General features: G+C 50.4%; 1 protein-coding gene across 3 annotated transcripts in view; it reads left to right on the forward strand.

Moving 5' to 3' along the window:
* The window catches only part of LOC147706254 (interferon regulatory factor 4-like), a 139,511-nt gene that overhangs the window by 102,511 nt on the left and 22,866 nt on the right, over window positions 1–14,134 (forward strand). For all 3 annotated transcript variants that reach the window (XM_086932686.1, XM_086932684.1, XM_086932685.1), the window contains 2 exons: window positions 5,406–5,798; window positions 6,147–6,265. In XM_086932686.1, the coding sequence (XP_086788812.1) occupies window positions 5,406–5,798; window positions 6,147–6,265 (512 nt within the window). The remainder of the gene's footprint in view (window positions 1–5,405; window positions 5,799–6,146; window positions 6,266–14,134) is intronic.

Consider the following 14,134-nt stretch of genomic DNA (forward strand, 5'->3'; position numbering starts at 1 on the left):
ACTCCACCCTCCAACTCCACACTCCAACTCCACCCTCCAACTCCAACTCCACCCTCCAACTCCACACTCCAACTCCACCCTCCAACTCCAACTCCACCCTCCAACTCCACCCTCCAACTCCACCCTCCAACTCCAACTCCACCCTCCAACTCCACCCTCCAACTCCACCCTCCAACTCCAACTCCACCCTCCAACTCCAACTCCACCCTCCAACTCCACCCTCCAACTCCAACTCCACTCTCCAACTCCAACTCCACCCTCCAACTCCACTCTCCAACTCCAACTCCACCCTCCAACTCCACCCTCCAACTCCACCCTCCAACTCCAACTCCAAACTCCAACTCCACCCTCCAACTCCACCCTCCAACTCCAACTCCACCCCCACCCTCCAACTCCACCCCCCAACTCCAACTCCACCCTCCAACCCCACCCTCCAACTCCAACCCCACCCTCCAACTCCAACCCCACCCTCCAACTCCAACTCCACCCTCCAACTCCACCCTCCAACTCCAACTCCACCCTCCAACTCCAACTCCACCCTCCAACTCCACCTCCAACTCCACTCTCCAACTCCACCCTCCAACTCCACACTCCAACTCCACCCTCCAACTCCAACTCCACCCTCCAACTCCACACTCCAACTCCACCCTCCAACTCCACCCTCCAACTCCACCCTCCAACTCCAACTCCACCCTCCAACTCCACCCTCCAACTCCACCCTCCAACTCCACCCTCCAACTCCAACTCCACCCTCCAACTCCACCCTCCAACTCCAACTCCACTCTCCAACTCCAACTCCACCCTCCAACTCCACTCTCCAACTCCAACTCCACCCTCCAACTCCACCCTCCAACTCCACCCTCCAACTCCACCCCCCAACTCCAAGTCCACCCTCCAACCCCACCCTCCAACTCCAACCCCACCCTCCAACTCCAACTCCACCCTCCAACTCCACCCTCCAACTCCAACTCCACCCTCCAACTCCAACTCCACCCTCCAACTCCACCTCCAACTCCACTCTCCAACTCCACCCTCCAACTCCACCCTCCAACTCCACCTCCAACTCCAACTCCACCCTCCAACTCCACCCTCCAACTCCAACCTCCAACTCCACCCTCCAACTCCACCCTCCAACCTCCACCCTCCAACTCCACCCTCCACCCTCCAACTCCACCCTCCAACTCCACCCTCCAACTCCAACTCCACCCTCCAACTCCACCCTCCAACTCCAACTCCACCCTCCAACTCCAACCCCACCCTCCAACTCCAACCCCACCCTCCAACTCCACCCCCCAACTCCAACTCCACCCTCCAACCCCACCCTCCAACTCCAACCCCACCCTCCAACTCCACCTCCAACTCCCACTCCACCCTCCAACTCCAACTCCACCCTCCAACTCCACCCTCCAACTCCAACTCCACTATCCAACTCTAACTCCACACTCCAACTCCAACTCCACCCTCCAACTCCACCTCCAACTCCACCCTCCAACTCCACCCTCCAACTCCACCCTCCAACTCCACCCTCCAACTCCACCCTCCAACTCCACCCTCCAACTCCACCCTCCAACTCCAACTCCACCCTCCAACTCCACCCTCCAACTCCACCCTCCAACTCCACCCTCCAACTCCACCCTCCAACTCCACCCTCCAACTCCACCCTCCAACTCCACCCTCCAACTCCACCCTCCAACTCCACCCTCCAACTCCACCCTCCACCCTCCAACTCCACCCTCCACCCTCACCCTCCAACTCCAACCTCCAACTCCACCCTCCAACTCCACCCTCCAACTCCACCCTCCACCCTCACCCTTCAACTCCACCCTCCAGCTCCAGCTCCACCCTCCAACTCCACCCTCCAACTCCACCCTCCAACCCCAACTCCACCCTCCAAGTGTCATTTACAAGACCAATAGCTCAATCTTTCCTAATGCGAGACCTATTGCATTGCAAATGCTTGTTCTCCTTAACTCCCTTGTGCCTTTTCTTCCTGTCACTCTAACCCTCTTCCTCCTCTCTCATCTTTTCTTCCATATATATCTCCCTCTCTCACATCTTCTTTCTTGCTACTGCCCTCTCCCACCCCTCTCTATCGCTCTTCATCTTACTTGCTCCGTTTCTATATATCCATCTCCTTACTCCATCCATTTCTAGCTTATTCTCATTTTCTCGTTCTTCCTCTCTTTTTCTTTCTCTCAATCTCACACTGTTTTCCGCTCCACTTTTCTATCTCTCATCTTCCTCTTTTTCTCTCTCCATTTGTCTCCTCTCCCCTTCCCATTTTCTCCATCTCTTTGTCTCTCTCTCTCTCTCAAGTAAATAGGTGCCTAGCGATCTTTGGTTATGGCACATTTTGGCACACTTAGCATGACGAAACGACTCCCATTCGCTCTATATTTTCCAGATATTCGTTCCTTTATAAATTCATTTATGATTCAAGAGCATTTCAATATGAAGATATGCTAAATATACACAGAGTATTAGCAATCAGTACAATGTTTTGAGCTGCACAAATTTAAATAAACAGGGGAGAGGAGTTGGCCTAATGGCTACGGCGCTTGACCTCAAATCTGGGGAACCGGGTCCCAGTCTCGGCAGGAACGCTCAACATACTGTGATTCTGGGCAAATCACTCAATCTACCCGTGTCTAACAATAACAAGCATTGAAAATGCAACAGGTCTGGCCTTTGGTTAAGTTAAAGCCATTTGCTTTGCTAATGGTATTATATAGCAAAGTATATATAGTTATTTTTTTATCAATTACCGATGTATCATTAAACCAGTGAATATCGGTTTTTTCAGCAGCCAGCCAAATCATCCGATGTATTGTGGTTTCTCTTACAACACTCAACTTTCCTTAGTTGCTTGTTTGTTTCTTTACCTCTTGGCATTACTATGATCCTTTTTCCCACACTGCGCTGGCGTTAAAAGTAAAAAAGCTCATTGCATGTCCAGGAATAATACTGAATCGCTTATAAAAAAACAAAAAAAAAGTGTTGCAGAAGACTAACAAGCATTAAAAATGCAATAGGTCTCGCCTTTTGTTAAGTTAAAGCCATTTGCTTTGCTATACAATACCATTAGCAAAGCAAATGGCTTTGACTTAACAAAAGACGAGACCTGTTGCATTTTCAATGCTTGTAATGAATCTCTTAAGGATGAAAGACTACATTCCTGAGATTCGAAACTGTGACCTGCAGAGTTACGAATTGCAGAGCTCTTGCTCTTTAACCCACTGAGCTCAGTAACTGGTCAAAAATAGTTTCGCGCAAAAGAAGCCCAGCGCCCTCGTGCGCAGGATTTGGCCAGTTTGAAAACAACAGGTTTTGTCTTCAACATTTCAGGCAAAGGCGCTGCATCCCCATAATGATTCAAATTTGGAAGAAGAAAGGGAGAGGCGGGGCTCTTTGAAGGCGCTTGTTTGAGCTCAGCCTGTTTGGTTAAACAATAGCGTTGCTAACGCAGCCGCTCGCTCGTCCGAGGCAGAGAGAGTAGCATCCAGGCACCGCGCTTGTCCAGAGGAGGCGGCGCTGCTCAGCCCGCGACGGAGAGCGCGGCCCCCATGCACCATACGTGAAACGTGGGCTTTGGTCGCGGCTTCCCACTTCAACAATTTGTGTGATTCTGGGCAAATCATTTCCCCTTTTGCACTAATATGGTAGCGTATATGCCACAGGTGTTTAACAAGGTAGCATTAGGGTCCATGCCATAATGATACAAAAAAATAAACCTAGCAAAAGCCGAAGGAAACGGGAAACGAGTGGTGCGCACGAGCAGCCCACCTCTCTTTCCTTCTTTTATTTAGTTGCTTCCCTGTGAAATGGATCAAAAAAAAGAAGCCCGCGAGTGGTGCGTGCGCACCACAGCGAGACATGTGGTTTCAATTATCTCGCCCGTGTCTGGCCACGATAATTGAAACCACATGGCAGCGGTGCGTGTAACTGACACCAATAGGCCATGGGCGGAGCAATGCGCCTGCCTTTGGCCAATTACGTGCTGTCTTTGATAAAAGGACGCATGCAAAGGCCAATAGTGTGGCCCAAAAGGAAAAGCACACACACGAGCGTGTGCGATTCCTAACTCTGTTATCAAACTCCCTACATGAGGCGCAAGACCTAAAAAGGGCTAAAAGGGGCACTGGAAGAGAGGTGACCAGCATCTTCACGTTTTCTTCTTGAGGCTTCGTGAGGCTTCTGTCACAGCTTTTTTCGTGTTCCGAACAGAGATTTTCATAAAAATATACCAGATTTACTTTTTTGGGGGGTGGGGGCTCCTTTCAAGACAAGCAATGGCATAGGCCCCATGCCAGTATCTCAGTCTCCTGCCTAAGGGTGCATGTGCTATGCCATAGTCACTTGTGTCCCCCAGATTGGCATTTCATTGTAACATGTTGCGATGTGCATGGAGAGAGGTTTCTACCAGAACCTACCCATTTGATGGAAGTTATAGGGCCTTATTATGAGTTTGGCGGTCCGATGGACCAACAAAACCACGATGGCACTGGTGGTCCGACCGTACTATTACAAGTATTGTGATTTGACCACCATGGGACAGCTGCTGCCGCCAGGGATCCGCAATCCCTGGCAGTCTTGCAGCAGTCGGAGGCTCCTAATCTGCTGGTGGTGCCTCTGCAGCACCGCCAAACATATTAGGAGTTTCCTCCCTGCCATAGTTTAGTTTTCATGGTGGTGATCCCACCATAACATTTGTGGAGGTGAAGAAACAAGGGGGCTCTACCTCGTCCCCTGTTGCCTCTGTGCCAGAGATGCATGCAGGGGAGCACATGGTGTGCCCCCCTGTATGCATGCACCCCCCAGTTCCTGCAGGGCTTGACTTTCACAATCCATGTCATGCAGGAGCTGTCTGACGCTCCAGTTGCGGCTCCTTTTTCGTAGGCACCACAGTGGGACTGCCAAAGAACCGCCTGCCAGTGACAAAATAATGTAATCCGTTGGGCGCTTTCTTATGGCTTTGGCAGTCTTGGAATGGGGCAGCGACGTGGCGGCACCGCTCCAAGACTGCCAAAGTCATAATAAGGCCCTTTGTCTTAATATGTGTATCTGTGTTTTTCAATGCCGTTTACAACAGACCTTGTTCTCTTGTTCCCTGAGGAATACAACTGTTGTGATAAAGGCACCCGTTCCAAGAGAGCAGCCTCCATCACAATATTTATTAAGATTTGTATAGCACAAACATAGCAGCAGGGTACTGCACACAGTTAAGAGGAAGGAAGGGTTGAGCATGGCGAAGCCCTGCATACCAAAAACCACTTGTTCCCTAAACATGGCTTCATAACACCTGTGAACAATAGGATTATTTTGGATTGACACTATTTTCTCATAATCTGCTTGTGACTTCATCTTGTCCCGCCTTTCTCTGACCTATTTTCTCCTTGCACCTACAGATTTCTGGCTCCACATCCGCCTATACTATCGGGATGTCCTAGTGAAGGAGTTTACGACCCGCACTGTGGAAGGCTGCAGAATCACACACCAACTCACACCTGCAGATGATGAGCACTTATATGGCCCTTCCTGCATTGAACAGCTTCCTTTCCCTTCACCTCGGGCCATGAGTGTCTGTGGGTTTCCTGATTTCATCGTGGTCCTCGAACGCCTGCTTTCACACCTGGATCGAGGGGTATTGCTTTGGGTGGCCGGAGAAGGTGTCTTTGCAAAGCGTCAGTGCCAGGGGCGTGTCTACTGGAGCGGCCCGATGGCTCCCAGCAAGGACCAGCCTAACAAATTGGAGAGGGAGAAGACGTACAAACTGCTAGACACAATGCAGTTCCTGAAAGGTAAGTCAAGGCATTCGAATAGGCTGGCGAGACACAGAACCCTTTATAGGAGGGTGTATGGTCGGTTGATAGCAAGGGCTATCTGAGAGGTTTACCTGGAACCTGTAAGTCTGAAGAGCTGGTGGCTGATGGTGGATTATTTCAGGGGCAGCAGTGTGTAGTCTGCAGCATACTATCTATAAAAAGTCCTTTCTCGAGCACTGTCATCTCTGTGAATGAATGCTTGTTCTTGGTGTATAGCATCTGACTCCTCTTTGGATTGTTTATGGTGGATGATCTCTCTTGATGTGATATAAATCCTGTCTAAGGTTAGAGAAGTGATGTCTCACTGGTACTGATTGCTTTCAGAGCTTCGAGATTTCATGAAGAATGGCAAGCCTGCACCCAAATACCAGATACAACTTTGTTTTGGGGAAGAATTTCCAGAAACTACCCAACAGAACACCAAAAAACTGATCACAGCACATGTAAGTCTGTAATTCACAGGAGGAAGTGGTGGAGGGACGGGATGAGGTATTTTTTTAACCTATTACGCATTATGGGCTTCAGTTTCTGGACTGTCACTAGTCTATTTTTATCCACCAGGATTACAGGCCTCCAGAATTGATAACAATACTCTGATTGTAGCTTTAGTATTGATTTTCACAGTAGCAGAGGTGAAAAGGTAACCAAAATCCCTGGGAAATGCTCTTATCGGTGTCCAGCAGCGACAGCATTTTTTTAACGTTTTATATAGTGCTAGTTTGGCCCAAAGGCATCAGAGCGCCTTTATGTGAGCACCATATTACATTGCACAAGGTCAGATTATTTGGAGATTTACATTCACATGATTTCGTCTGTTCTGAATTTTTGTAAACATCCTGCTTAGCTCTGTAAAGCGCCACTGATACCCTAACGGGTCACGTTCGCGCTCTATAAAACACTAAATAAATAAATAAAATAAATAAATAAGTTATTTATGCAGTACCACAGGAGGTTGAGCTGATGCAGGGACTCAAACCTGGTTCCCCAGTTTCAAAGGCAGCATCTCTCGCCATTAGGCCACAACTTCTCCTCAATGAGCAAGCACGCTTAGCGAAGGAGCCCGATCTTTTCAGGGGAACATTTGAGATATATCCATGAACAGTTTAAAAAAGTTAAATTAGCCTGTTAACCTGTGCATTTGAAAGAACATATGTTCCAAAAACATTGGTTAAAACTTATGTCTAAATTGAAACTCTTGAAATGTTCCAGTACTTTAAGGTCTGCCACAGTAGAGAGGAGCACAATTCTCCTGCAGCAAATATATTTGTGTGGCTCTACAGAAAATTGTGTGTCAGGTGGACACATGAGGCACAGCAGAGAAACGTTGGTGTCACGGCACAGCAGAGAAATGTTTGTGTCACAGAACAAGTACTGCCCGCCTGACACAGTGCACCCCAGCAGAAAAATTTGACCATTATTCAATCCTGTGTCAATGGAAATAAAAACAATTGTAAATACTATGTCAATCACAGTTGCCATGACAAATAAAAACGAACTAACCTACCTCTGCCAGCAAATAAAATACCATCAGACATATCTGGCACCATTTGCAATCTGCTGCCCTAACTTTTCTGGGTGTTGTGCATATACTACACAGCAGTTTCGATAATTTCATGAGCACCTCGATTTTGCCAGTGAACAGCTTAAGTATTCCAGTTTGCCGCATCCTATTTCTGCTGGGCTGCTCAAATGTGCCAGTGTACTGCTCAACTATTTCAATATTGTCCCTCTGCCATGCTAGCACTGATGCTCAGTCATGTCAGGGGCAGCTTAATGATGCTATGCCTTTCAGGTGGTACTTATCATGAATGCCACGGGTTTTCTTCACATTATTGTCAGCTGCACTTTTCATTGATGCCAGTTGGGCTTCTACAATGTGCCAGCTGGCTGCTCCCCATACTATTTATGCTGCCTAAGTATGCCAAGGGCTGCCCAGTGCCAGAGGGAAGCCCACATATGCTGGGTGGAGGGGCTCTCTAGCTACAGATTGCTGCTTATTGTACGGGGCTAGAGGACTGCACGACGTTGATGGATTTTTACACATGACTACCCAGACTGCTGTCGACTGACAAAATCGTCAGGATAGGATACTCCTGCACTTTTTGTGGGGCGGTGGGGAGGGGGAGTTTTATTTAGCGCTAACTCGATCCGAAGGTATCAGAGCGCTTTACATGAGCAGCAAAAGGGTATATGTTCAAAGAAGAATAGGACTTGGGTGGTAAGTAAAAAAAAGTGGTTAGAATTATGCTAAACATCGGTAAAGCAGAAGTTTGCAAGCAGCTTCTGTGGCAGAGATATATCCACCAAAGTATAGCATTTACAGTCTTACTAGATTTTCTATAAAGTTGTCCCATTTACTAGATGTTATCCTATAGGTCTGTGCTTAGGTCAATTAGAAATTTACTACAATATCTACAAACTAACAAAGTCTCAGTGAATTGGACTAGGGTGAATGGCAAAAAGCACACAATGTAACAACTGTACTGTAATCGGTCTGAAGGCCTGAATCAGTGGTCCTTGACTGTGGCTTTAACATTGGGCATTTCAACCTAAGTATCCACCTGCTTAATTCCTAGTACTTGCTGCCAAAAACCCTGCACAAGGATTCCATCTTAGTAAAGAACCTTGTAGTTTACTGGGGAGCGAAAGAGTCTCAGTTCAGCACAAATTTCCTCCGTGCTATGCAATGGGGACAGGTGTCAAAGTGCGACATCACCCAATTAGTTGTTCCCCATAGTTACCTATAAGGGGCCAGCGCATCCGATGACCTGGTGTAACCCTGACATGTACTGGTAATATTGTCCACCAGAGTAACTGGGGCACAGCCTTTACTCTAAGGCTTCAGCACTGAGGGCAAATTGCAACTTAAATTAAGGATACCGCCTTAACCTCAAGGACTAGTCGCAGTGGTCTTCAAACTTCTTAATGCTGCACCCCCATGTAAAAAATAAAATCCTTGGGCCCGCTCAATTTTTTCGCAATTATTTTGCTGACTTGGCAATGTTTGAATATGTCTAAACATATTTAAACATTGCAGTTAAGCTCTTGCCCCTTTTTACCCTAAGTTCTTACTCAGGTCTTGCTAAGGATGCCCTTAAGATGCAGTGGACAGAACCCTCCTTCTTAGCTACCCACGCCTGGGCTCCATGTGTAGGCAGATGGCACCCCGCCTCCCTCATTATTCAGTGCAGGCTTTATTAAACAAGCATTTACAATGCAATGGTTTCGCCTTTGGAAAAGTTAGAGTTATTGGCATTGCTCATGACTTTTTTTTTTTTACTTATAAATAAATGGCATTGTTATTTATATTGCCAACAGCTCACAGCCCACACAGCTCTCTCAGCCCACACAGCTCTCAGCCGACACAGCCCACACAGCTCTCAGCCCAACACAGCCCACACAGCTCTCAGCCCAACACAGCCCACACAGCTCTCAGCCCAACACAGCCCACACAGCTCTCAGCCCAACACAGCTCTCAGCTCTCTCAGCCCACACAGCTCTCAGCTCTCTCAGCCCACACAGCCCACACAGCCCTCACAGCCCACACAGCCCACACAGCCCACACAGCCCACACAGCCCTCACAGCCCACACAGCTCTCAGCCCAACACAGCTCTCAGCTCTCTCAGCCCACACAGCTCTCAGCTCTCTCAGCCCACACAGCCCTCACAGCCCTCACAGCTCTCACAGCCCTCACAGCCCTCACAGCCCACACAGCCCACACAGCCCTCACAGCCCACACAGCCCTCACAGCCCACACAGCCCACACAGCTCTCACAGCCCACACAGCCCACACAGCTCTCACAGCCCACACAGCTCTCACAGCCCACACAGCTCTCACAGCTCTCACAGCTCTCACAGCCCACACAGCTCTCACAGCCCACACAGCTCTCACAGCCCACACAGCTCTCACAGCCCTCACAGCCCACACAGCCCTCACAGCCCACACAGCTCTCACAGCCCACACAGCTCTCACAGCCCACACAGCTCTCACAGCACAGCAGTTGCTCTCAGTGCAAGTGTGCACTGAAGCAGGTACTGTAGTAGAATTGGCCTATACCATGTACTGCACTGTGACATTTACACAGCACTTCATCCCCGGGCTGTGGAGCGCTCTGGTTTGCACGGAGATCCTAGGTGCAAAGGTTTAAGATGGCGTGGGTTCGAGCGTGACCAGTGCCTGTGATGCTGGGTGACGCGTGTGAGATCTGGAGATGGGGACTCTGAGCAAGCGCAGATCGGCCCTCTTACGTGGCTGGTTATAATATACTACTTTGCACAAGCGCAGACATGCCCTGCCTCTTACATGGCTGCGCAGCCAAGTTTTAATGTGCTCCATTTTTTTTTGCTGTTTGCAAAGTCCTCTTATTCCTGCTGGCACGGAGTGGTGCATCTTCGGCGTTTCACCCTGTGCGAGATTTGTTGAAGGAAGGAACAGATAGGAGAGGGGCTGCTCCATGACACTGTGGTTTCCTTGACAGTGGTTGCTCACTTTTTTTTGCTGGGGGAACGAACAGACAGGCTGACATTGCAGCACGCACACAGAAAGACGGACCTTAGACACTGCAGGCACACAGACCGACAGAGACTGCAGGCACACAGATAGACGGACACTGGAGGCACACAGACAGACAGACGGACCTCGGACACTGCAGACACACAGACAGGCTGACATTGCACGCACACAGACAGACGGACACTGCAGGCACACACACAGACAGACGGACCACGGACACTGCAGGCAGGCAGACAGCCGATCACCGCAGGCACACAGATAGACGAACATTGCAATCAGACAGATGGACACTGCAGGCGCAGAGACAGCGGGACACTACAGGCACACAGACAGACAGACACTACAGGCACACAGACAGACGGACACTACAGGCACACAGACAGACGGACACTACAGGCACACAGACAGACGGACACTACAGGCACACAGACAGACGGACACTACAGGCACACAGACAGATGGACACTACAGGCACACAGACAGGCACCGTATCCTGGCCGGTTGACATTGTAAACCTAGACACAAGGGTTGTTTCTTATTCCTGCTGGCACGGAGTGGCGCATCTTCGGCGTTTCACCCGGTGCGAGATTTGTTGAAGGAAGGAACAGATAGGAGAGGGGCTGCTCCATGACACTGTGGTTGCCTTGACAGTAGGTGCTCACTTTTTTTTTGCTGGGGGAACGAACAGACAGGCTGGCATTGCAGCACACACACAGAAAGACGGACGTTAGACACTGCAGGCACACAGACAGACAGAGACTGCAGGCACACAGACAGACGGACCTCGGACACTGCACGCACACACACAGACATACAGACGGACCACGGACACTGCAGGCAGGCAGACAGCCGATCACCGCAGGCACACAGACAGACGGACATTGCAATCTCACGATATGATTTGCATTGAATGCCCTTAGAAATCCAAGTTACTCTATACTGCTAATGCGCACCTGCAAAGCATTTCTATTCCAAATGACAAGGCTGCCAAAAATAGTAGATATAAAAAAAGCTAACTAAGAGTTTGCGCCCAATATTGCATAAAAAGGCAAGGCTAATCTACTTTAACCTGACATAATCGACGTGATGATGACTTTTACCAGTAATACTGAAGTAACACTCAATGAAATGAATGAAGTTACAACAACTCACTATGAAAATAGGCGAGTTTAAAAAAAAAAAAAAAGTAGATGCATGCCTCATGAGCTGCACTCGTCGACGAAAAAAATTGTTAAAGTGGAGGCAGGCAGAGCACCGTCTTTGTCACAATTTCCCTTATGGCATGATTCGAAGCTAAGCAGGCCACACCCTCACCATGGGACCTGCCTGTGGAGCTGGAGGTATGTCTTTGACAAGAGACATTAAGTCGATGGAAGGAGGGGTTGCGACGATCTACATGACCAGGATTTTAAGTGTACATCACTTCTGTAAAGTAGTTGTATACATGGGACCGGATAGCATTGGCTACTGTGATGCAAATTTCTCGTGCTTACAGGTGCAAACAGAGGACGACAATACCGTTTTTGTGATGATTTAGGGTACAAAGTGGTTATGGGCGGAGGTGTCAGGGATGGACAGATAAGCGGGGTATTTTTGCAATTCATATAAGCTGCCTTATAGAAGGGGGAGAAGAGCGCCGGCTAAGTGGGGTTGAACCATCCCATGATATATCAACCCCAACAGGAGGTGGGGCGGGGTTCTGGTTTAGGAGATAAAAGGAAAGTTCAATGCCCGAATGTGGCAGGTTTCAGGAACTATGTTTCTAGTGGGATCTGCCATAGTATGGGATAGACACGATGCGGTGTGCTTCGGAGTACGCGACTTGAAAATAGGGAGACTGGGTCATTGTCCAAGGTACCAATTATCTCTTGACTTCTCATAACACGGCGCAATGTAGTGAGATGGAGTGAGGCCAGGGCAATGGATTTGTAGGGCTACAATAATAGGGAGTACTCTATGGCACTTGTAGATACGAAGAGGTAGATTTAATCAGGAGTGCCAGCCCTTGAGTTTGAGAAGCTGGCGGGTAGTGTGAGGGAGTTTCTCGTCATAGTGTTTTACAGCCCATACAAGTGACAAGTAAACAGAAGAGGCGCAACACTCACCTGAAGTCCTTGTCGCTGGATGTCATTTTCTCCAGCAGGTTGGAGATATGGTAAGAGGCGCTCGCCATGTTCCTACGGAGTGGTGGAAACAGACAGGTAACTGGTTGGAAACGCTGACACCGGTGGCTTGTGCTACTCCTTTTGCCGGGACCCTCTACGCGGTCAGATCCCAAGATCTATTCTATTTCTTGCCCAAGGCCCCGTTGTAGGGGGGCGCGGCCCTCTTTTGGAGACTGTACCCTGGGGGTTCCGGGCAGATGAGCCCGCCCGGCCTCCCCGTGGTGTCCGGATATCAACCCTGCTTTTACGTCCGGGGAGGGAGGGTAGGGGGCTCGCGGGCTGGGTGACAAACAGGTCTCCCCCCTGCTTCAAGCACCTACGAGGACAGGGGGGCGGGGCGGAACAGGACACGGACGGCCAGAGGGGGCGGGAGTGGACACGGACTGGGGGCGGGAGAAGAGGAGAGTCAAAACAAGCACCTACGAGGACAGGGGGGGGGGTGCGGAAGAGGACACGGACGGCCAGAGGGGGCGGGAGTGGACACGGACGGGGGGCGGGAGAAGAGGAGAGTCAAAACAAGCACCTACGAGGACAGGGGGAGGGGAGGGGGGGGGGCGGAAGAGGACACGGACGGCCAGAGGGGGCGGGAGTGGACAGGGGGGGGGCGGGAGAAGAGGAGAGTCAAAGCAAGCACCTACGAGGACAGGGGGAGGGGAGGGGGGGGCGGAAGAGGACACGGACGGCCAGAGGGGGCGGGAGTGGACACGGACGGGGGGCGGGAGAAGAGGAGAGTCAAAACAAGCACCTACGAGGACAGGGGGGGGGGGGCGGAAGAGGACACGGACGGCCAGAGGGGGCGGGAGTGGACACGGACGGGGGGCGGGAGAAGAGGAGAATCAAAACAAGCACCTACGAGGACAGGGGGGGGGGGCGGAAGAGGACACGGACGGGGGGCGGGAGAAGAGGAGAGTCAAAACAAGCACCTACGAGGACAGGGGGGGGGGGGCTAAGGACATACGTGAGCTGAGTAAGACGTGCGCTGATAGGTTAGTGCTATTGTCAATGGTAAACAAACACGGAATGTTGTAGTCCGCCGCGTCGTGAAGTCATGAAGCCATTGTAGAACAGTGAAAACTGAAAATAACGATGCATAGACGTTCGCTGCATAGTGATGATAATGTCACCCTGAAAAGGTAATAGTGAAAACCACATAGAAAAGAACCAGTGACGGTGCCGAAGAACGTGATCTTAGTAAGACATGCGCTGATAGGGTAGCGCTATTGCCAATGGTAAACAAACACGGAACGTTGGAGTCCGCCGCGCAGTGAAGTAATGAAGCCATTGTGCAATAGAGTTAGTGATGCGCACGCGTGCGCGAAAAAGTGCGGCTCACATGTTTTTCTTATCCGATGGGGTGCAGTGCGGCTTCTTTAAGACAAGCACCTACGAGGATGGGGGGGGGGGGTGGGAGAGGACACGGACGGCGGGAGGGGGCGGGAGAGGACACAGGGGGCGTGAGGGGGGAGGGGGGCGGGAGAGAACACGAACAGCGGGAGGGAGGCGGGAAACGTGCCGGGGAAAAACACTCACGATGCCCAGGACAGCAGCAAGCACGGCCCGGCCGGACCAGATTCGGGGGCGTTCCCGGCTTTTGGCTGACGTCGCGTGACGTCGCCAAAAGCCAAAGAATCTC

The sequence above is a fragment of the Lissotriton vulgaris genome, chromosome 7 (assembly GCF_964263255.1).
Source record: "Lissotriton vulgaris chromosome 7, aLisVul1.2, whole genome shotgun sequence".
In the NCBI taxonomy this organism is placed as follows: Eukaryota; Metazoa; Chordata; class Amphibia; order Caudata; family Salamandridae; genus Lissotriton; species Lissotriton vulgaris.